Below are 24967 nucleotides of genomic sequence, written 5' to 3'. Positions count from 1 at the left end.
TGTAGTATTATGGGGGTAACAGTACTATCCCTACCTTAGAAGGTTATTCTAAGGACTATTGAGATCAATATATGAAGCACTTGGAATACTCAAAATGCGCTGTATAAATGTTAAGTATTATTCCTTTGTGGTAGGGGTGGGCAACTTATAGCCCTCCAGAGCTTTTGGCCTACAACTCCCATGAGCTGTAGCCATTATAGCCAATGGTGAGGAATGATGGGTATTATAAGCCAAAACATCTGGAGGGCTACTAGTTACCCAACCCTGTTGTATTGGAATTTTGTTTAAAGGTATTTTTAAAATGGAATCCTATGTACACTTAACTGGGAGCAGGTCCCACTGAACATATTGGAATATATCTCTGAGTAAACTTACATAGAATTGTGTTGAAAAGTCCAAATAAAAATAAAAGCAGAACCAACACATCATTCTTCATCTTCTGCATTTTTTAATGTACCTAACCTTACAATAGCTTCTGTTTCTCCATATACTAGCTCTCTACTCCTCAAATGTATATATTTTCTCTGTGTCTTTTTGTCATGGCATGATATTCTGGCTAATCTGTTCCATGGGGCATTTCAAAGAGGCTTATGATATATGCTGTTACATACATAGATGTGACCTGAAAATGTTCTTATTGCCTCTCAGTATCCCTGATTACCTGTCAGGCTTGACACACTTTGTAGAGATTCTAATAAACTGCACTCTAGCCATCAGTAGGATAAATGATGTTGTGGCTTCCATGTACTCTTTGGAAGCATATGATAGGCATATATTGGGAATTATTGTGGAATCTAAATTATTTTAATATTCCAAACAACATCAACAATATTGGTTACTTTGAAAGAAGTGCTATTTCTACAAAATTTTGTATTTGCAATTACATAGATGGCAAGAGGACAGTTAGTATGGATATAAAGGAATTTTGATAGCTAAGGTTTTGAGCACACATTTTTGATCCAATGCTGCTGCTATGAGTACATGTCTCTTTCTTCCCCACCGACCTTAGTAAATGTCACTGTCAAGGGAATTACTGGCCAATCTGGTATCATGTGAAGATTTTCTGTGGCAGGCTCTACCGCCCCACCCCTGCTCCGCTCCCCAATGCTTTCATTATGCTGTCTGGAAAGAGCCCTGTGCCTGTAACTGCATGTATTTCTTCACATATTTGTGGGACCCAGATGTGTGAAGAGAGTCCTCTGTGCATAAAATTGTTAAAATTAGCAAATGTAGTTAGGGCCTTCTGAAGCAATGCTTCATTCTCATACATGTGTTCAGTGAACATGTGAAGAATGACAGTGGAAAGGGAGAAAGGAACTGATCAATGAAGCCATTTCTAAAGGAATGAGAAAGAGGGAGAGAAATTCTGCCTGTCTCTTTAAAAGGTTAAACCTGTTATGTCGCATATTTTAGTGAAAAATTATTATGAGGCACTACACACATTTAATGACAGTTACTGAATTATAGGGCTGAATACCAGAATGGAATTAATGATAGACTTACAGAATTATTTACCACAGTTATACACACTATACACAAAATGGCTGCAAAGTAGCAGAGAAGGAGAGGAATTATTTAAATAGATCTCTTTCCCTGACTGCTGGAAACAAATTGCTGCAATTCAGTTGTGCTGAATAAACACCATTCCTGCAGGCTCCTTTATCTGATGAAGTAGCCTTGTAGGTGAAACGTAAGATTTATGGTGGTATTGGGATGGTGTAAGAGTCCTGAGGTATGTGTGGAGCATATTCTTTCTTGTACGCAGAGCGGTTTATGAAGTGATCATACATCTCCTAAGGACAGGTGCAGGCACAACGTTTCTGATTCTTAACCATGGTTGAGGGATGAAGAGCAGGCTGGCAGGTTGTGCACTACCTCCTCTTCTGCACTTAGCACCCATCCCCTGGCTTTAGCCATAGTTAAGCGTTATACTAGCACCAAGATTTTCCATGGTTACTGTTAACAAGGATTTGCTTTTAATCAGGATTTGAAATCCTGATTTGAAGCTCATTAAGAAGACTCAACAATTTCAGGGATCCGGCCCTTAAATAATTGGCTTGCAAAGGGCTCAGTGTCTTTAACTTTACCAGTCAGATAACCTGTATTTAATATTGCCACAGAGAAAATGGAATTTTCAGTATTGGTTATTTTTATACTGTAAGCCTGAGAGCAGGGTTTGTCTTATTTCTGATTTTTTTAACCCCCTCTGGGAACTTATAAATGTAGCTTTGTGACTGAAGAATAGGTTAAATGAATACATATTTCTAAATACAATATGTAGCTTTCACCATCCTTTCATGACAAGGTGTACTGGCCACAATTCTCTCTTCTACTACAGTGTTTTTAAGTTTATGGGAGCTTTGTCCTCCTTTGCAGCAGGTCACTCTGTCTAGAAGCACTATGGCAAGAATGGGAAACACGTGCATTCAGATGTATAGCAGCCACACACTGTGCTGACATTTTCACTGAGCTGTGCTCAACAACCCCAAGATCTCTTTCTTGGTCAGCTACCGCTAGCTCAGATCTCATCAGTTTATACTGATGGGATTTTTTGCCCCTATGTGCATCACTTTATATCCTTTACCACGGAGCGATGGTCCTGGCCAAACATGGGCTGGGATCAGTGCCTGTAGATGCCTGACAGGAAAGAAAATCCAGCAGGTGGAGTGGGAAAATGTACACAGAGAGCAGGTTGGGAAGAAGATGATCCAAACTGAGGAGACAATAAGCCAAATCGGCCCTTTTACTAGATGTTCCTTTTGATTCAAAGCTCCATCCAACGAGCGTTTTACCGTATGCTCTTTACTGGGCCCTCACGGATTGCTCACATGACGTTGTCTGCCTCTTGCGCGTCTTCTGCCCCTTCTGGCCTTTGTTGCGCCACAAAAGCCCCCAGAAAAAGTCTGGTTGCTGCTCTCTCCTGCCAGACTGAATGGGCCTAATTACTTCCTGTTTTCAGGAAGCGACTTTGGAGCCTTGCGTTTCGACCTAGATGTGATAGGGCTTTCAGTACAACTGTCTTTCTTTCATCTTTTGTAGGTTTCATATCTGTTAAGAATGAACGATCTCTTTTCCCTTTTCTTTAGTACAAGGTTAAACTGTGGTTAAACAGTTTTGTGAGTGTGGAGGGGGGGGGCGGGGGAGAGAGAGACTGAGACTGTCTTTCCTTAGTTCTGGTGTGACTGGGAGAACAGAAAGGAGAGTGGTTAAGAGCAGATCTCCTTCACATGTATGTGCATTATGGGCTTCATGAACTTCTCACTTTCTCGAACTGCACAAAAATCATGACTGAACATCAGTAGTATGACGTTCTTAAAAATAATTTTCAAAAATGAACCCCTGCTGTGTGTTGCGGGTGCTGCTATGCAGACAGAAGAGAGTTGTGATGCATGTTATTCTCTAGATCATTTGCCCCCCAGGCACAGGCATGCCCGAGGCTTGTTCCAGAAAGCATCATGGTTCTTTGCCACGCTTGCAACCAGACATTCTAATGGTTTCCCCACCGGTGTGCCATTTTCAACTGGATGCAATTTGTGCTTATCAAAGAGAGAAAACGGGAAAGCCTTTCTGTAGTCTAAAAAAGATGAAACCGAGACAGGGAGGAGGAGAAAATGGGAAAAAAAAGAGAGTAAGTGAATAAAGGTTGCTTGGAGAAATCAATTAAGCTGTAAAAGGTTAGACTACTTGCAGAGGCAGGCAGAATGGAACCCAAGAAGAAGAAGAAAGGAAAAAAGAGGAGGAAAAAGGCCCAGTTAGTAGATCAGAAGAAGAGCACCAAAGGATTAGATTAAGGGGGAGAATCATAGAAAGGGTAGCTTGGTAAGGTACCTTCATGTTGTTCCCTTTGTGCTAGATATAATCCTTAGAAGCAAAGCTGTGGATTGGGGGGAAAGTACAAGTCAGGTACGGCTTTAATCATGTCACTCGAGGCAATGGTAGAATTAGCCTTCCTGGATCTTTTCTGCCATGAAAGAAAGAAAAATCCTAAACACTTTAGGATTTATCAGGTGTTGCTTTTCTGGCAGATTTTCCTAGAAATCTGGGAAGCTCTGTGCTTTTTCACCCAAGGTACAACTTTATAAGCGGTGCTAAAATAACACTTGAAACAATCCCCATATGAAGTGAATGGAATACATGATAGATTGTCCCTACAGGTTAATAGCTTAGGCAGAAAAAAACATACGTAATGGATTGAAGCCCCAGCATAACAGAGGCAGCATTGTAAGTGTGTGTGTGTGTGTGTGTGATTTATCAAGTCACTATTGTCTTTTTTCATGCTCTTAATGCTTTACAGCTCTATCCAATGCAAAAGTAAGTTATTCTACTGCATTCAATGGGACTTAGTCCCAGGTGAGTTTACGTAGTCTTATAGCCTCAGTTGCCTTAAACCAGTTGTAATCTGCCATGAAAGAGAGTTATTCCAGTAATTTGTAACATTTGTTACATTGGGAACCCCTACTTGAGTTTGGTTGTTGTTTGCTGACCACTTTCACCTTATGGCCACTGTAGATCTATGGAAGTCTTCTGAATTAAAAAGCATTTTCTGTACTTGTCCTCTGAGAAAGATGTTCAACACAGCATATGTATGCACATGGGAAGAAACACTGATTTATTTGATGTTGTTGTTTACAAGAGATTCACATCATTTTCCCCATTTTTCATTTTTATCACTGTGCCATTCATCTCCAAAAAGATCCCTGAAAGCATCTGACAGAATTAAATTGTATGACCACAATTTAAACAAAATCCTTAACCTTCTTACACAGTTGTTGTTATTGGTGGTGTGGGGTGTCATCATATAATTCCCCCCCCCCGAGTTGAACCCCTTTGTACCTCTTCATGTAGAGCAGATCCATTGAAATCAATGGAACTTAAGTCAATCATGTTTAAGCTATACCCAATCTTTCTTTCCCCTCCCCAGTGCTATACTACTTAGCTGCTCTGGAATATGGTGAGCTCTGGATGTGAAGTAGAACCAGGGAGGGCATCACCTGCCCCTCTAGCCTAATCTGTTCTGTGCTGAGACCCAATCTGGCCTGCAGAAGGTTGAGCACCTTTTGTGGGTCCCGCTCCCTGTCCAGATACTATATAGCTTCTTTCTAGGTAGAGTTGTATAGAATTGCCCTGCATGCCTCGTGTCTTAACGGTGAATAATAGGATTTTATGTGCAAGAATTTTCTGATTTGAATAATGTATATAAACTATGCTATGTAATATTTATAAAAATATAATACATTTTTAAAATATATAAGACCTGATTCCAGCAAGACTGTAATTGAGGTGGATGTGATGGAAAGCATTATAAATTTATTTTTAACAGACCAGAGTTTTATAGCTCACGAATAAGCCCTCCCTTTCTAAGTGAAGTAGAACATATGTACTTCATTCAACCTGTTTCCTGATCAATATTTTGTAGCCCAGTATTTCAGAAAATAGACTAATGTAAATATGCAGATGATGACTGAATTAGGAAATAACTAAACCAAAGAACAGAAGCATTTTTTTAAACAAATAGCTATCTTTTGGGGGGAAATTGGTGATGAAGTTTCTTCATTTTCACAAAAGAGATGAAGAAAGCGCTCAGAACAGGTGAAGATGCTCAACCTAGAAAGCCTATGATTTCAATCCAAAGTATATTTATAGTGCCATCCTATGCATCTCTACTCAGAAGTAAATCCCATTGCGTTTGATGGGACTTAAATTGGCTGTGCTGGTTAGGGCTGATGGGAGTTGCAGTTGAACAACATCTGGAAGCCCACAACTTGCCCACCTCAGGTTTATGGGATTGCAGCCTTCATAGAAAGTCATTGCCATAGATAGAAGAGGGTCTTGCTTATGAGGAAACTTGCTTAAGATGAACAGTGCTTCACATGTGACAGCATTCTCGCACAGAAACCACCAACCAGCATATATAGAATGACAGGTAACCTATGACTAGATTGTCATATTTGAGAATTGCACTCACCCCATTACTGCATTCTGAGAATACCTGGCATACATGTGCGTTGGAAGCCACACGCAACCTTTTCTCAACTATAATTGACACAATGTCATATAGTATGGGTTCACACAACATGCTAACCCACACTCAGTGGTTGAATGTGGTTTGTTTGTTGAACCATGTGTTAGTGTGTTGTCTGAATCCAGGACATTTTCTGCAGGGTGGCTTATTCCCACCCCCCAACAAGCCACATTGTGAACCTATTATCAGCGTTTGGATAATCAGCAGAAGGAACAATGCAGCGTCGGTTGTTTTCCCCACCCCTGCGCATGGCGGTCATGTGACTGGGATTACCCAATTCCCTGTGCTACATTGCAAGTTGCTGTGTTGTCTGAATCCAATGTGTGGCGTGGTTATAGTGACTTTTCATCCACCATACAACCCGTGGCTTGCAGTAGTGGTTGTACGGTGGGTGAAAAGTTACTGCGCTTGCACCATGCATTGGATTCAGACAACACACCAACCCTCGATGTGGTGTGGATAATTAGGGTGATCCCAGTTGCATAAATGGCACCCAGTCAGGTGCGGGGGACACAACCAACACTGTGTTCTATCCTCCACTGATTGTCTGAATCCAGCCATGGTTTGTGGTTGGGTCATTCAGGGTAGTTAACAAGCCACCCTGTAGAAAATGTCCTGGGTTCAGACAACATGCTAACCCACAATTCAACAAACAACCCACCATTCAACAACAACCCACCACACTCAACCACTGAGTGTGGGTTAGCGTGTTGTGTGAACCCAGCAAGAATGTTATCATAAAATGTGCCTGTCTACACATGAGTCATGTGTAAAGTAACTCTGTGAAGCCTCTTTTCTTACTATACTACCACTTGCTCCGCTAACTGGATGATGGATGTGAAGCTGTAGTAAATAGCTCATAGTTCCATTGTGTTGCCTGTTTCAACGTGAGCTTGCCCATCAACTCTCTTCATCTTCCGAGGCTGTCCTCCAAGTGCCCCTGCAATTTAACGTGAGGCAGGTGACAATCGGAAGGAGGATCTTTTTATTATTATTGTTATTATTGGGGAACCCTGTTTATGGAATTCACTCCCCAGAGAGGCTTGCCTGGAGCCAGATTTATTGTTCTTTTGGCGAAGACTTTTTTTTTTTAAAAAAATCCCCAGGCTTTTAATTCTTAAATTTAGTTTAATCTGGAACAGAATTGTTTTAACAGCAGCTTTTATTCTGCTATTTGATTATTGTTATGTTTGTTAAGTCCCAGCGGCTTTTGTGAGTGGGCCCGTGCTAGGGAGTGGGGGCCTTGTCAGTGCCTGACTATGCGTACCCTTGATGTCAGCCCTGCTCATTGCCATGGTCTTCCATTTCTCCCATTATGAATTTGTTAAACACGTTTGTTGTTGTTGTTGAAATATTGGCACGTGTGAATAACCGCCTCAGATTCCTTCCTATCGCCTTTGCCTTGTTAAGCAGATCCCCTCTACTTCAACCCTGCAAGTTCTTCTTCCTTCTTCTTTTTTACACGCTTTTACCGTTCTGCCTTAATGGCTCGTTCTGTTTCTCCCCCGCCAAGCAGCACTTCAGTCAGCCTAGCTGTGAAACGCACATCAGTCACAAGTTAAGCTTGTGCTGTGTTGAGGAAGTGGCTTTTGTGCTAGTGACTTTCAATCCAGCAGATGGGGAGGGGTGGGGGGAGCCTGGCGTGGATCCTGCACGAGGAAACCATTTAGGAGGTCTTTGCGCAGCTCTCATAAGAGCCATTTCAAAGGCGATGTGACGTGGCTTACCCTGCGCTGCAGCTTTAATGTATCTTCCTGCTGTGGTAGAGGGGGCAGGGTGGGGGTGGTTTCTGTATCTACGAAGGCAGGGAGGGAGGGAGGGGGTGACGTGTTGACTTTTGCTTGCTGTTTCAACCCTGAATGGGTCTTGTATACCAATATGAGATCCTGGGCTATGTTCAGGTGCTCTTACACGGTGGTGTAGTGGAGCCAGGGCTATCAGGGATGCACTTCTTGATTAGGAGGGATGCTGATGTCATCACCCACACCCACCCGTCGGAATTCCCTTGTTCCCTCTGAACTTAGCTGCAATTTTCACAGTGGCTGAGGGGTGTGGGAATAAATTTTCCCAGCAACAATATATTGCCTCCTGGTGTAATGCAAAATATTTTGGGGTGGCATGAACTTGATTGGGTAATTAAGACCTACTAGCTTTGCAAAAGCCATGCTCTTGCTGAGGATAAAACTACTAGAACTAGTCTGTTGATAAGGATCAACTCCGCTGCCTTCATTTTTTTTTTTTAACTCTCCTTGGGGACATGGCTCTTGGCACTGTCACAATGAGCACCTGCACTTCAAAATGTGTGACTACACCATCATTTAGGACTAGTACTTGTTCAGTGCTGGCTCCACATTTTTTTTGGAGGGGGGAGGGAGAGAACATGCTCTCAAGGGAAGTATTTAGCTCAGTAGGTAGAGTGCATGCTTTGCATGCAGAAGGTCCCAGGTTTGATCACCGGCATCTCCAGTTAGGGCAGGCAAAGCCCCTGTCCGAAACCCTGGAGAGCCACTGCCGGTCAGTGTTGACAGCACTAGGCTAGACGGACCAAGGGTTTGACTCAGTATACGGCAGGTTCTTATGTACCTGAGATGCCTGCAGCGGGGCCCTTTCCTCCTTGCTGTTGTCACTGTTGCTCACTGGCTTGCCCTCTCCCAGTCTGCACTGAGGGACACTGTAAACTGAGTAAAGGTAGCTGTTCCTTCCTCACGTGCTTGTTGCTGCCTGCATGCTCAGAAGAGTGGAAGTGAACAGGCAGCCACAGGAGGGAGGGGCAGCACTGGACATGTGCCCAATGCTGAACCTTGTGTCTTGCCAAGAGGCAAAGGTTCCTAGGAGGATGCAGAAGCAGTAAACAGTCAAAGGCGTAGCTCAGGATCTTATTAAATAGCAAGCAAAAGGCGATGCAGAGACATGAATGTCTGCTAAGCAAGATATATAGCTTATTCTCCCTACAGTAGTTGGGAAGTTCAAGTGAAACGGCTGTAGAGAGACCCCAGCCAACGGCCGACCTGCAGCATCTCCGTGGTCCAGGTCTGTGTCAAAGTTCCGCTTGAGCAAAACCTCAGAGGACTTCTGTCTCTGAGAGCTCTATGTGCTACGTGCAGCTTTTGACACCAGCCTTGCTGAATTACCCCTGTGGTGGAAGTCGTGCTCTTAGGTCTTCTCAGTGTTTATGCCACCTCCCAGCTTCCAAGGTCGTACGAGTGATTAACTCTAAAAGCAACGAATTATGAGATGCTTGAGGACCCTTAAAGGGACCTGGCTCTTAAGGAGATTCAGGCATAAAAGAGTAACTTTAACACGTTACCCTAATTCCACATTATACAATGGATCTTCTGGAGAGCTTCCTCTACACCTTGATGCTGGCACTGTCCAGTGCCTTGCAAAGCTGTTCTCACCCCACTCCACCCCTTTGACTTGTCCACATTTTATTGTGCTACAACATGGAATTAAAGTGGAGTTAATTGGTATGTTTACCATTTGGAACTCTGGAACTCTCTTCCTAGGGAAGATGAACTGGCTCCCTCCCTGATGTACTTGAGGAGGCAGACAAAGACTATTTTGTTCCAGCAGGTCTTTGGTGAATGATCTGGACCTCTGTCTGTGCCAAAGACTTTTAAAATTGTCATTTTAAATGTTTAAATGTTTTAATATTTTAATATGTTTAATATAGTTTTAACTTTTGTTTCTCTATAGGTTTTTAATGTATATGTTTAAAATTTTGTAATGCCTCCTTGAAGCCCAGCATTGAACAAAAGGCGGGATAATAATAATAATAATAATAATAATAATAATAATAATAATAATATTCACACAACATACTTAACAATTTGAAGGTGCAAAATATTTTTATTCTGGCACAAAAGTTAAGTAAACAAAAATAAACTGGCATGTCAAAGGGTGTGTGTGAATAATTATGCAAGGCACTGTACCTTGGATTGTAAATGGTTAGAATTAGCAAAACACATTTTTCAGTAAGTAAAAACAATAAAGCTATGGAATACTATATACATATATTTCATATATACCTGGATGCTGTCAGGCAGAGGCGGCTCTATATGTGGGCGCGAATAGGGCAGCGACCCTCTGCCTCTCCCCCACCCACATGTGGCAGAGAAATCCTCCCACCATCAGGTACATTTGTCCTGATGCACAGCATGCAGTTATCAAATACAACGCAATGTCTTCTCCTGCCCTGCTCAGAAAATCCCAGCAGAATGTGGAGTATTCGTTCTGCCCTCCACCCTACCAGCCCTAATGAACACCAGCCGCCACTGCTGTCAGGGTAAAGGCATCTCAGGCCTTCTCTACTTCAACATTCCTGATGGGGAGAATTGGACAGGTTTGAGCTCATCAAGATTCTCTTATTTTCATCTGTGACTAGGTTTGTCTTGTTGCCAAACACTATTCGTTTTCTTTTTGAACTGATAAAGTGTACATCGAAAATGTGCAATAGACTAAAGTATTTTTTTTTAAAAAATCAGACTTTTAAAAGTACACATTTTGAAAGTTTCCACACATAATTACCATCTGTTTTATTCTATCACTCTTATTAATTTTTTAAAGTCCTGGTGAAAGTAGTCTGATACTCCCTTCTTTCTCTCTCCCTCTCTCTCTCTCTGGTGGTGGCATCCAGTTCCATGCAGTGTGATCCCATACCACTGGGACTTGTGTGTGTATTAATCAAATCATGTAGGTTAGGCTAATTTCATGGGTTCTGTCTAGGGATGTGCTCCGCTTCTAATCGGACCGGCGAATTAGAAGCGGAGCGGGGTGCTTCGCCTCCCCTTAAGGCGGAGAGGATTGGGGGGCCGGCGGAGCGTGGCGAAGAGGATTGAGGTGAAGGCGGATCCTTCGCCTCGATCCGGAGCTCCACTGGAAAGGTAAGTGGGATTTACCGGGCCCTGCCGCTGTCGCTGTCGCCCATGCGGCGACAGCAGCAGGGCCTGGTAAACACCCCCCCTCCTCTCCCTTACCTGCCTCCGTCTGCGGTCCCTCGGCTTCTTCAATTGAGCCCGCGGTTCAACCAGGAAGTCTAGGCTGCACTTGCAGACGGAGCCCCCTCTCCCCCTTGGTCCCTTACCGGGCTCTGCCGCCATCGCCGCACGGGCGGCGACGGCGGCAGGACCCGGTAACCCCCCCCCGCCCTCCTCTCCCGGCCTTACCTGGCACCACTCCCCTCCACTGCGGAGCTCCGATTCGGAGCCGGAGCTCCACGGCGAAGAGGAGCGGAGTATGGGCGGAGCGGAGCGGGCCGATCCGAAATTTTCGGATCGGACCGCGGGGTGGAGCGGGGGGTCCGTGCACACCCCTAGTTCTGTCCATGTGGTTTTCTAGTGTTCTCCCTCACATGAAGAGGCTCTATAGATACAGAAGATTCTCTTCTTCAGTTAGTCACCCTCCACAAGTTGAGGGCAATGGCAGTGTGCAGGGAGGGTGGAAGGGGAAGAGTGCTTCCTCTCCTGGCCTGTTGGGTATAAACAGAAGTGGAACTCCTGAATAGGGCTAAAGACTCTCATCCCATGTACACAGATCCGAGGAATCACAGCACGTACAGCCCTATTTATCCTTGCTCATGTACAGGGATCAGATGAGCTTTTGTAAGTAGGTTAAGTTTCCCTGCTACTGCTTAAATCTGCCATATTGCTGTCTGACATTTGTTCTTCTGTAATCCATTTCAGATTCACACCTGTGGTTGCACTGTCCCAATCCTGAATTGCAATAATGAAAAAAGCAAATATAGAAGTTAAATATTATTAAATAATCGTGATATTCTTAATATATAAAACCAAAGCATTTAAGTGTTGCTATTAACCCTCAGTACTTTGAACAATCTGATTGCTCTTGCTTTGTAGCAAGAAACCCATTTGCTGTATAAGTAAATTCAAATATCTTCAGCATCTATAGGATGTGCAAAGCAGCATGGAACAGTCCAAATGAAATATCAGTGGCTCAATGGATGTTCAGATTGTCTTTTGAAGAAGGCAGCGTTTTCTCCCCTTCACACTTGAGTCTTGCAAATACTTAAAAGCAGGCCACTAAGTCAGCTTTCCTCTTTTTGGATCAGCTTTACTCTGCCTGGGCCAGGCTCAACTACAGAATTTTGGTCAGACCAGCCTTTGATATGCTATATAAACATACAATTCAAATATTCAATTTAAGTTAGATGAGGGATCTGCCTACCATGAGTGGAAGGGATCTGCTCACAGAAGATGCCACCCCCTGATTTTCAGGGATTTCTCCTCATGACTATTGGGAAAATTGTAACCTTGTCTGCAAGTTACTGGAAGGGGCCAGTATTGCAGTTAATTAAGTTCCTGGGAATTTAGGCCATAGCCCTAGGATCTCTCTACAGCCTACAATGCAGTTTCCTGTGATTTCTTCCTTTGCTCCTCCCCTCCCCCAACTTCCATCTTTGCTGGGAGCATGTGTATTTGCTCTCTTTTCCTGCCTTTGCACACTAGTTGTGAAAGAATATCAGTGGTAAAAAATTCTTCATTCAATAGGAAAAGGCACACACTTTTATAATAGGAATGGAAAGGTTCTTGAATGTGTTGCAGCAATAATGGTGCATAGTCTGGCTGCCTAGATTCAAAGTTTGTGTGTATTCCTGAGGCCAATTTATACTGGACCCATACATTTTGACATTCATGTGGTCAAGGTCACGGCAGGATACTACATGTGTGCACCCCAGTACACATAACCTCTACATGCAATCTGTACCTTCCAGAACCTTTGCCCAGGGTGATTGAGTTGACTTCGGCAAGAATAGTTGTTATAAAATTGCTTAGACCAGTCTTTCCCAACCTGGTGCCCTCCAGATGTTTTAGACTTCAACTTCAATTAGTATCAGTAGTCATGGCCAATGGTGAGGAAAGCTGGGACTGGAGATGTAGTCCAAAACATCTGGAAGGTTCCAGGTTACGGAAGGTTGCTTCAGATTTATGGCACCATACACTATATATAGTGCTTAGAGAAAATTATATTCTTTTTGGGTAGTCTGAAAAACATAGGGCACTGTAATTCCTTCATCTATTATGACATAAACCTATTATGTCCCATAAATATCTATCTTTAATACTCTTTTTCTTATGTTCTCAAAAAGGAGTGCAAAATTTTGAGATCACCAGTACCCAAGTTTCAGAAATTGATTGTTTAACATTTAGCATGATATATCTTTAAAAACCTGGATGCTACAGGTTTTGTGTCTCATATTTTGTGTCTTTCACATAAGTCTCTCTAGAAAATACATTTGCTGAGAAGGGTGGAGTCTAGATAAATATCTGTATTTCAGGAAACCATTGTGTCTGACATGAGGCTTCAAAGTGGGGTGTGTGTGTGTGAGTGTGTGTGTGTGTGTGTGTGTGAGAGAGAGAGAGAGAGCGCATTTGTGCACATGGGAAGATGAGATAACTAGACCTTTTGGATGTGCCTTGCATAAGAGTGCCTTGCATAAGTATTCACCCCTCTTTAACTTGTCCGCATTTTGTTGTGTTACAACCTGGAAATAAAATGGAGATAATTGGCATGTTTACCATTTGATTTACACAACATACTTAACATTTTGAAGGTCTGAAATATTTTTATTGTGGCACAAAAGTTAATTAAACAAGAACAAACTAGCATATGTTAGTTGCAAAAGTATTCACCCCCCTGAATCAATACTTGGTAGAAGCACCTTTGGCAGCAATTACAGCTCTGAGTCTTTTAGGGTAAGTCTGTACCACCTTTGTGCCTCTGGATGCTTCTATACTTGCCCATTCTTTGCAAAATTGCTCAAGCTCTGTTTGGTTGGATGGAGACAATGGGTGAACAGCATTTTTTTAGTTTTGCCACAGATTCTCAATCAGATTGAGGTCTGGGCCTTGACTGGGCCATTCTAAGACATTCAGATTCTTGTTTTTTAACCTACTCCAGTGTAACTTTGGCTGTGTATAGGGTTGTTATCCTGCTGGAAAATGAACCTCCATCGTAGACACAGGTCCATTGCAGACTGAAATGAATTTCCCTCTAGAACTGCAGTGTATTTGGCTCCATCAATGTGCATAAAATTTGCATATGCTAGTTTATACGTATAGATGCAAATTTAAGAAAAATTACTATAATTTCAATAGAAATACCATTCATCCCACCCTGTGACCAAGTGACTGGTGTTTCTGCTCAGTCTGCTGTACAGAGGCTAAGTGTTGATTGGCAATTTCACAGCCCCCTCTCTCTCTAAGCGTTCTTCATATTTAGACAGGACTTGGACTGGAAGGCCCATCAAACAGAGGATTATCCTCTATAAAGTAGGAAACCTGTCCACCCTACATGACAGATGGAAGTAAGCTGATGCGGAATTCTTGTACACACACATGTGTGTGATAGTAAAGAAAAACACCCTTGAGTATGTGAACAGTACTTCTTACATGAAAACAGCAGATTCACCCTCTTGAGTGATAGGAGTCCCATTGTGCAACTCCAGTCTTCCACACATTAAGGATCCTGCATGAGAGAGTGTAAGATATCAAGGGGAACACAGGGAGATGGGCATAGTGGAGTGGTTGTGTGGGTATGATCATTTGTCCGTATCTGGAAACACAGACGCAGTTGAAGGTCATGCAGACATTGCAGTGCCTGCCAAGACGTGGTACGAAGTGTAGTAATTTGAGTCCACGTGGCAATTTATATATCTCAGGCGTGTTGTTTATTTCTTCACTTACACCTCTGGTCCACCACCTAGAAATTCTGGTTAATATTAGTAACTATTAGGAATGTTATTCATATCAGTTGCTAACCTGCCTCAGTGCTGAAGGGGAAGGACTTCAAAATGCAATCCAGTATTTAAATAGGAGGGCTCCACCCCTAAAGGCAACTTAAACATGATTTTAAATACCCATTGCCACCTTTACTTACTAAATATTTATTTATTTTATTTACCATACTTTTAAAATACCCATTGCCACCATTACTTATTAAATAAATATTTATTTGATTTTTTAAATTTACCATACTTTTAAACTGCCTATCTACCAGTGTTCTCTCGGCGGTGTAGAATATATTTAAAAAACATACAATACAAACATTAAAACAAATAAAATAAAATAAAAACTGTACAGATTAAAACCAAGATAAAACCAGCAGCAAAGACTAAAACCACTACAACATCATAAAACAGAATTAAAACCAGCAGCAGAACAGAGCACAAAAGCACTAAAAGCAGTTCTTAAAATGCCTGGGAGAATAAAAAATAGTCTTCAGCTGGTGCCAGAAAGACCAGGCGAGCCTCTCTGGGGAGAGAATTCCACAAATGTGGTGTCACCGTTGGAAAAGCTGTGTTGCGGCTATTTGCCTTTTCCCATTACCCATTAAAACTCAGTTATACTAAATCATCAGCCCCTGATCTCATTAAACACACACACACACACACACACACGTGTCGAAAGGGCATCCAGGAAAACACTGCTATTTAGAAAGAATGTGAAACCTTCCCCTGTGATAATCATTCACATCTCTGTTTCACAGCATGAATAGAGGGTATACGAGCACTAGGAAACCACAGTCCAAAACACCTGCCTAGTACATAGATGCCTGCTGAAATATACCCATTTGCTCTTGTCACATGTGGCAGCTGTCAGATTTAATAGCCGCTTCCCAATGCTCAGGGCTTTCCACTGGACCAGCACTACTTGGACTCAAAATTGACAACCCGTTCATAAGTCACAGTCCCCTGCAAGGCACCAAAAATGGACGTATAGAGTTCATAGGTTGTGCTGCATCATATGTGGAACCCGTTTGTATTTAATAGGGCTTTCTCTCTCTACATACACTTGACAGAAGGATCTGTCTGAGCAAACGAGGCAGCATAAAGGTTCCATTAGGAAAGTGGGGGACTCTGGAAACATGGGATGGTACCTCAGTAGAGTCACAAGGAATGATATTAGAAGCCAACTGGACTCCAGGGTATTCTGAGATCTGAGACCCACAAGTGTGAAGAATACCCAAGGTAAAAGAAAGAACAACTGCTGCCCAAATGCTAGGGCAGTTATAGGATTTAAAATAGAGCATACAGAGGACTTGATGGCCCAGAGGCTAGACCCAGGATGGTCAAAACATACTGCACACAAGGAGAAAGGGATGGGGAGGGAAGGGGGGAAATTAAGTAGACTTTCTGCACAACTGGTGGCATTGCCTTGCTTAAGCTGTTATCTCCCAGGAATGATGGGGACAGTCCAATTTTAGGAGTCCCTGATGTTCTCTGTCCTTGCTCCTGTCTCCCTTACTCTTTCTTCTTTTCCACTGGGCAGGATCTACACTACTGCTTTAAAACGGTTTATAACAGTAGTGATAACTGTTGAGGACCAGAACACACTCCATATACAGTTTTCACAACATTTTCAAAGTGTTATATCCTGCTTTGTGTAGATCTGGCCCAGGACAGAATGTCAGTTGGGCCTCTGGGAAGGCTGTCAAACTGAAACAAGCCCCAGTGTTTCCCCTATCCCTACTTTGGCTCTGGGGATTGAAAAGAAAGCTTTGGGAGTCGCCTTGCCCCTTGATTGATGTACATCTAGCTGGCTATAAACAGTAGCACAATACAATATTCTAAACACAAAGGATCATTAGGATCATCTAGGTGGTATCTGGACCTGTAGACTCCCTTGGAGGTGGGAATACTGTAGGATTGGGACAAGTTTCCCACCAAGGCTCTACATCGGCCAGTTCAAAGGTCCCCTCATGGCTTTGTCAGCAAGGTGGCGGCATGCCATTCAAGCAGTCATTTGCATGTTTTTGTAGTTACAGGGGACAAATCCCTTTCACCTAACCAACCAATGAAAGAAGCACGTACAGGCTGGCTCCTGCCCCTCCAGAGCAGTTGTCCAGAGCCTTATCAACAGCTTTCCATGCTGCTGCTCCTGGAACCAAAATGGCTCCTTGAGGCAAGGTGCCAAGGCAATGTCAATGAAATACAAATCACACAGTACATGGATCCAGGGAACGAGCACATCTGAGCAGCACTGAAACAAATCGCAACTCTATGGGCTTACGTACATCTGTTTCTGGATGGAACATCATTCTCGTTTGCTGTCATTGTGAAACTTCATCGGGTATCTTCAGGAAAGCCCTCTGTTCTGACTTCTTACACTACCAAGAACTGAAACGTGTGTGTGTGTTTCCTGAGTGTGGCTGAGTTTTTTTATTATTATGAAACTGAAAGCCCCCTCAAGAGATGAACAAGTTAAGAATGGCTGCTGTTGCATCTGGGTAGATTTCAAAGTTCAACCATTTCCCTAGACTTCCTTTTGGTCATCTTTAAGAACTCAGATGACTGTGAAGAAACCCTCCTTGCTTGCTTCTGTTTCTGCATTCTAGCTAGAGAGCTGGTCTTAATTGTTTTTCCCTTCCCTTTGTAGGAAGGCTTTTTATTGCTCTTTGCTCTGTATGTTGTAGAAATATTTCTACAAGAGGAGGAGAGCAAACTGACCATCTCTCTCTCTTGTTTGCATTTGTTGCTTTTTTCTTGCATACCTAGGAATGTGGTGGCCATAAAACTGTGTCAGTCACAATATTGGCACTACCAAAAAAGAAGAAAAGGGGGGAAGCACTTTCTACAGGGACCACATTGCCTTGCATTGGCATAAACGGAATCCTGGTAGTGAGACTTAGCAGAGGAAACCTTGCAGGGAGGAGGCACAGCTGTCAACCTCGAATGGAGGGTGGTGAAAATGTTTTGAGTAACCACACCAAGTACCACAAACAGTTGAGGGAACTCTTTGCACTGATGTCAACTACTGAGCTTCATTTTAATTCTTGCTCAAGGCTTTCTCTCCTTCATAACAACATCTGAACTCTTCTTTCACCCCAAAAACGATCTTGTTGTTAAAATAAAGTAGGCTTAATCCAGTTGGGAAATTACAGTGGTTTTACACCAGTCTCTTCCTAATTAGGATTTAAACAGTTTATTATTTGATTGCAGGTTCAAGATGTGTTTCTCTGTTTAGTAGTTTATGCTGAAAGAATGCTCACACTTAATGGCAGTGATGTCAAGCACCTAAGTAAATCTAAGTTTGAATAATAACTACAATCCACCAGAATTAGGTGGGCTTCATTGAAAGGGAACATAGGAAAAAAGGAAGCAGCCTTTAAACCAGAGGTGGCAACTTCTGGTCTCCCAGATGTTTCATCTACAACTTCCATCAGCTGTAGCCAGCATAGCCAATGGTGAAGGATGATGGGAGGTTGTAGACCAAAGCATCTGGAGGGCCACAAATTGCCCAACACTGCTTTATATCATCTACACTAAGGGGCCTCCAACCTTCTTGGACTGGTGGGCATATTTGGGGATTTGAGAAACCACTGTGGGTGCCATCACAAAATGGCTTCCACGGTGGATGTGGCTAGTTATATAATGGCTGCCATGGGGTCCTAGTTTGTCAAAGGTGATCTAAAGAAGTGTGTGTGTGTGTGTTCATAGAAATAGCAATGCAAGCGGCTGAGAGAAAGGGGGAACTAGAAAGAGAGAGAAAGAGCAAGGCTATTAAGGGCAAGGAACAAGAAGGCCAGGGACAGGGAAGAGAGAGAAATAGTGAGGGAAGAGGATATGGGGAGAGAAACGGCAAGCCTAGAGATTGGGAGTGAGGGGAGAGAGAGCAAAGGGGAAAGGTGCATGTAAGGAGATTAGGCAGGACCAGAAAGCAACTCTTTCCTTCTCTGCCTGCCTGCCAACAGCTGGTCTGCAGCAGGTGCAGGAACAGGGAGGAGAACCTGGCGCTCTAATGTTTTTCAAGGTTTGTATTAAAACTATGTTTTTGAAGTGAGCCGGGAGTGGGGAGCTTTGTGGGAACCATGGGAGGTCCCTGTATGTGCCCTGCTGTCTGGGGACCCCTGGTCTACATGGCCTGGCAGGAGCTCTTCGGGGTTTCTGATGGGGGTCTTTCCAAGCCTTCCCTGGAGAGGCCAGGGATCAAACCTGGGATACTTGGCATGCAAAGCATGTGTTCCACCACTGAGCCACAGCCTTTCCCTAAATGGCTTGTGGCCAATGTATTTAGGGTAACTTTTGCAACAATAAAAATCATGACTGCAGTACTTGGTTGAGATAAATGTTTAATTAAACCTTCTCAATGTTGGCTTGATTCATTTAACTGGATTACCAAATTAAATTGCTGAAAGCAAGATAAACCACTAAAAAATGTCTGAGAGGCTTACTTTTATTGAACGACACTATTTAAGATTTCAGTGAGAGGGCAAGGCATTTAGGAAGGATCCTGCTCTCGCAAACAGGGAGTTGGATTCAAATTTAATCAACTGTGGAGTAGACCGACTGAAATAATTTGGAGTCAGGTTAGTCATGACTGACTTAAGTTCCATTGATATCAATGGGTCTACTCTAAACATGACTAAAGCTGGATCTAACCCAGGGGCTGTCTTCACAGTGCCAAGTTGACGCTGCTTCTCTGCCAAACCCTGTGGTATCGTTGGTGTGGGGTGCCGGCAAGTTATGTACACAGAGGGAGGCACTCCGGGCTTTCTGGTAGCCATTAGGCTTGCCAGGCCCTCCCCCTCCCTCAGGTTCCGGTGACCAATGAGAGGTCGCCTTCCACCAAGGAACACCCCCACGCACACACACAGTGCATAAGTGAGGACGGATGGGGAAGAGCCACACTGACCACGCTTGAGTAGGGAAAGTCAGGGAAAGTCCCCGACTTTTCCAGTGCTCATCTTCGGCTCTTTACCCCAGCGTGGCTCCGAATCAGCAGCTGCATCATATAACTAACACAGAACAGATTCGGAGCCATCCCAAGTCTTCCAGAGCATATAGACAGACCCCCCCATTGTTAACTCAAAAAGTAAATCACCAACAAAAAAAACCCACTCTGTATATTTTATTCATTATGAGTACTTTATTTTTTTCTTTTGCACATCACAACAACCATGGCAAGATAAGCAAAGTGGCTTATGTCCATCCACCAGCTCTACTGAAAGACTACTAACTTTTTACCTCTTCCCTCCCCATCCCTTTTTTTTCATTTTGTGCAATCTTGTTTTAAATTGTGAATCTGCAGGGAGGGGTGTCTTGTTTTTATTGATTGTATGTATGCTACTCCAGGAGCTTTCATGACTGAGGAGTGGAATAAAAATGTCTAAAATAAACTAAGGACGGAAACCTATGCCTATTTAAACAGAAAACATCCGACAACTCCCAGCACTCCCCAGCCAGCCATGGTGGGAGTTGAGGGGCTATATTCTGTCTAAACATGCCTGGGATTGCACCTTAAATCTAGTAACATGGCCCATTAATTGTTTTAGAACAATAGTTACATTGGATCTAGAGCCAGAGAACTGGTTGGTATTTGTGCTCTGAAGTCATGTGCTCCGAAGTCTGTTTGTGTCTGAATAACCCACTGTTCTCTTTAAATAGTGCCCTGACTTGGCTTTATTCCATATGAAGAAGGATGCTTTTGAATATGGCAAACTTCCTTTGATAGGTCTTTCTTGATATTTCCAGTGCGTCTGTATATTTACTAATACACAAATGTCTGTAGATGGATGGTGCAGCTGAATGAATGGTGGTCTGGGTAACAGCTTTTGTTATAAGATTCTGGCCCAAATCTGAAGGTCATGCTTTTAAACCCCATTGAAAACAACAGGACAAGTTAGTTGCAAATAATTTATGTTTCATTAATTTTTCTGGGACTTTAATTAAACAAACTTTATTTGGGTTTGGGCCATCTTCCTCTAAAACGACCCCTCCATTGTTTTTCTTTCTTCCTGGCGCTGGGATGGCACTGTAACCTTTCCTTTAGACCAGTGTCTGAAAGAGAAGACTTTGAGTAAGTCCTCTCCAAATCTTTGGGGAAGAGCAGATTGATCATTGCACTTCTCAGCCCTGTACTACCTCTCATTTCCCCCTCTTATTTCCTCTTCAGCTCATTGTGGTCAAGATGGTAGGAACATCCAGGAGAGCACATTACTATTGTGATTCTGCAATGAATCACAGATTTGGAAGGTGTCTAATAACCACCACCCAGTGACCATGTTGGCTGGGCTAACAGGAGAAATAGTCCAGCACATCTGGAGAGCACCAGGTTGGGGAAAGCTGTTGTGGACAATGCTTATCCAGCTGGAGCAATGGTCTGGCTCAGTCGAAGGCAGTTTACTATCATCAACATATACTTTTTTTTTAATGCAGATGCTGATGGGTTTGGACTGGCAGATCCAAAACTATGCTACATTCTGGACGGGATCCTCTTAATTTATGGTATACTCATCACAGCCTGTTTTGTAAAAGCCAAGGTGAGTCTTAGGTCTCTTTGAATGGGGAGTCGTTTCTTCTTGATATATATATATATATATCTGTGCCTCCTTGCACAACTGACACTATGCATGTTTAAATAGAAGGAAGTCCTACAACTCCCAGAATTTCTCAGCCAGCGAGTGAGTTGTACGATGTTTTTCTGCCTAAGCATGCATCTATTGCACCCTTATTTGCCCTTCCCTCTGCTCCCCCCCCCCAGCAAGAAAAGACAGAAAGGGGAATAGAGGATGGGCAATGATGACCACTTGGCTGGGAGTTGGGCAATCACATTAATCCCAGATAGCCTTTTTACACCTCTCCCACATAGTCATCAATGCTGGTCAGAAACTTCAGCATTCAAATGGAGCGCTGCATCCCAGTGATCACTTGCATTGTTTCCAAATTGCAGGACTGTATAATCCTCCCCTCCAAAAAAAAATTAGTTCCCTAACGCACTCTCTCTCTCTCTCTCTCTCTCTCTCTCACCCCCCCCCCTTCTTTAGCTATCTATGCAGATCTGCTGATGAGTGGAATATTTTCATCCCCATTATGATACACTGAGCAGGAAGCTCTAATTCTCCCCATCCGGCCCACTATAATGATGAAAATCAGGTCCTTCCCCCTTCTCAGCTGATCCGTGCCATTTATCCCCATTGTGGTGTGCTGAGCAACGGACGGTGTTAAGGACGCCGAGTTGGCACTACTCTGCCTCTAAAGCATGAATTGCTGGTGCAGGGTGGCAGCAAATAATCCCTGCTGGGGGAGGCAGTGTAGGCTTTCCAGCCAACCCCCTCATCCTCTTGTGGCTTCTGATGACCAATGGGAGGTCACATTCCACCTGGGAATACCCCTGGAGCAGTGCCGGAGCAAGGACAGACAGCAGAAGAGCTGTGCTGATCTCGCTCGGGCAGGAAAAGTCGGGGTACGTCCCTGACTTTTCTGCTGCAGATCTTCAGCTCTTTGCCCCGGGGTGGCTCCGAATTGGCGGCTCTGTCATTAACTGATGCAGTGTGGATTCAGAGCCACCCTGGGGCTTCCAGAGCATATATACACAGCCCCCTGGAAATATATAACATTCCCCTCCAGCATGTCATGATGGGGATGAAGATCCTGCTGATGGAAGGGGTATGGACTGGGAGAGTGCTGGAGGCCACATTGCAGAGCCCATGGTTTCCTATCCATACCTCAGGGAGAATGCCTCCATCCCAAGCAGGTGTGGTGTAGAGGCTAAGGTATTGGACTGGAAGTCGGAAGATCCAGGTTCTAGCCCCCACTCGCCACGGAAACCCACTGGGTGACTTTGGGCCAGTCACATACTCTCAGCCCAACCTACCTCACAAGGTTGTTGTTGTGAGGATAACATGGAGAGGAGGAGGATTTTGTACGCCGCCTTGGGTTCCTTGGAGGAAAAAATGTGGAATATAAATGTAATAAATAAATAAATAGTTGAACTCCCTGCCCACAGAATCTCTGTCTTGTGAGGACTGAGTTTGTTTATTGGCTCCAAACCAGTCCATTCCTGGCACCAGCCTAAGAACCTAAATCTCAGTGCTGAGAAGTTGTATAAATCTCTGAAGAGAAAATGGGGATCTCCTGGACCTTTCGAGGACCTTTTAGCAAGTTGAAAAGTGGGAAGCAGCTTTTTACCAGGCAGGAGATGATTGGCGCGCTGCACAGTCTCTTTAAACTTGCTGGATTCTGCAAGCCCTTTCTGGGTCATTTGGATGGGACAAGGAAGTATGTTTTCCAGAGCACCCACAGGAGATTACACCGTCCCTTCATAGATCCCTTAGGACAGCCTTCCCCAACCTGGTGCCCTTCAGATGTGATGGACTAAAACTCTCATCATCCCCTTGGACATACTGACTGCAATGATGGGAGTTGTAGTCCAACACGTCTGGAGGGTACCAGACTAGGGAAGACTGCCTTAGGTGAACAATTCCAGTGATACAGAAGCAGCTCAATGCGCACACATGTAGATCATCATGTGTAAAAGACATATACCCTATTCAGGTGTTCTGGACCTCAATAGGGAAAACACGTAAGGAGAAGGAGCACTCCAGCCCTGGCTCTCTTCTTTGTTACATCCGTCACTCTCTACTCTTGGAGGGTGACAATCTGAAGAGAAGAGCCTTCTTTATTGGTGGATAGAACTGGCTCTCCACACGAGCTAGAATGCTGGAGAGCCTCTATGGATAGAGGAGGCTCTCTTCTTCAGACTGTTGCTTTCCATCAACAAAAGACAACAAATGGGAAAAGGGGAAGGGGAAAAGCTGCAGCACTCCTTCTCCACTCATGTTTGCCCTAATCAGGTTTAGAACACTTGAGTAGGGCTATAGATATGCACACATATGTGACCATAGCCTATGATGATCAGCACATAGTTTTCACATTTGGCCAAGACAGACAAGAAACAACATACCATGACAGAAAATGTGGCATTTTCTCTCTCACTGGCATTAAATGCAGGAAGAAAAAAAGCAGTAGTGGTAAAAATGGGCAGGAAACGACTGTGATGACTGTAAAGATCCTGCCTGTAGCTGGAAACAGTTAGTTTAGAACAGGGATGTACAAGAATTTTGTTTCTGTTTGCAAGTTATGCAAAACTGTCCCATTCGCAATCCCAAGTAAAAGCAGGCATGCTTTTTGCTTCTTTTTTTTGCCAATGGCAGTGGGAGGAGCTGCTCCGCTCAGCGCCGGCCAAGTTGGCAGCTTCTGTGTGCCTCTCACTGTCCCCTTCAAGAGGACAAGAGCCATGTGAAGGAGGAGCCCAAGGCGGCCGGCACTGGGAAGAGCTGCCCCTCCCAGCGCTAGTCAAGTCCATTCTCCGTGTTGAGAGAGGCACGGATCTCCCAAAACGGGGTGGGGATGGGCAAAATAGGGAGGCAATGATATCAGTAGGTGTGGCCACTGACATCATCTGGCCCTTGGAGGGCCGGGGGGGGGCAATTTATTTTGATTCTGCCCCCCCCCACGACATATCCTCACCACTTTTTCAACTGCTAGCAGAAATTGTCCTCATTTAAAGGCAACCTTTAGGGAGTGAAACTTGCTGTTTTCTGAATACGAGCCCTAACGATTGACAACTTCTGTATTTTCCAGTTAAGCAAAGCCCCTCCTGAACCTACATCTTCTCAAAACGTAGATGACCTCTATAATGTAAGTGGCAAACCTCTTCTGTCTCTCTCTCTGTCAGTGAAGAACTAGGGGGGATTTGACCATCAGATTTCCTGGGGCTGCCCCCAGGATCCATTTAGCATTGGAGCCACATCGCTCCAGAGATCAGGCCAACCCTAAATGGACCCTTTCGGTTCATTGCCCTTCAGTTCAGAGCCCCCCTTCATTTTCCAAACACACTGAAGGGGAGAGTGGATGGTGGGCAGGGCTTCTTGCATCAGTGGCATTACTTGTGGGTTTCAGGAATTAGGTTCTAGATTCTGGGGATGCTGGGAGTTCTAGTTGAACACATCTGGTGGGCACCAGGTTGGGGGAGGCAGGCATAGTCCCTAGGAAATAAAACACAAGCTGGAAGCGATAGAGGAGGTGTAGCAAGAACTGTTGTGTTGATCACTAATCATGTCAAATAGTATACAGTAGTACTCACCAGTGGAGGCTGCCAGCTCCGATGTCAGTGGGGCAGTGAATCTGCCCCAGGTTTCAGTCAGATC

The 24967-nt window shown here is 43.8% G+C and overlaps 1 protein-coding gene across 2 annotated transcripts in view; it reads left to right on the top strand.

The window, feature by feature from the left end:
* Positions 1 to 24967, top strand: part of CD247 (CD247 molecule) — a 70705-nt gene that overhangs the window by 33759 nt on the left and 11979 nt on the right. The window contains exons 1-3 of one of the 2 annotated variants that reach the window (XM_063126803.1): positions 21017 to 21090; positions 21195 to 21298; positions 24402 to 24458. In XM_063126803.1, coding sequence (XP_062982873.1) covers positions 21039 to 21090; positions 21195 to 21298; positions 24402 to 24458 — 213 coding nt within the window. In that variant the 5' untranslated portion in view covers positions 21017 to 21038. Of the gene's footprint in view, positions 1 to 21016; positions 21091 to 21194; positions 21299 to 24401; positions 24459 to 24967 lie in introns of those variants that run through there. The other variant, XM_063126802.1, reaches the window with a different exon arrangement.

This window comes from Elgaria multicarinata, chromosome 5 (assembly GCF_023053635.1).
Source record: "Elgaria multicarinata webbii isolate HBS135686 ecotype San Diego chromosome 5, rElgMul1.1.pri, whole genome shotgun sequence".
NCBI lineage: Eukaryota > Metazoa > Chordata > Lepidosauria > Squamata > Anguidae > Elgaria > Elgaria multicarinata.
The sequence above is the reverse complement of the archived record's forward strand: the minus strand, read 5'-3'. Positions and strand labels throughout refer to the sequence as shown.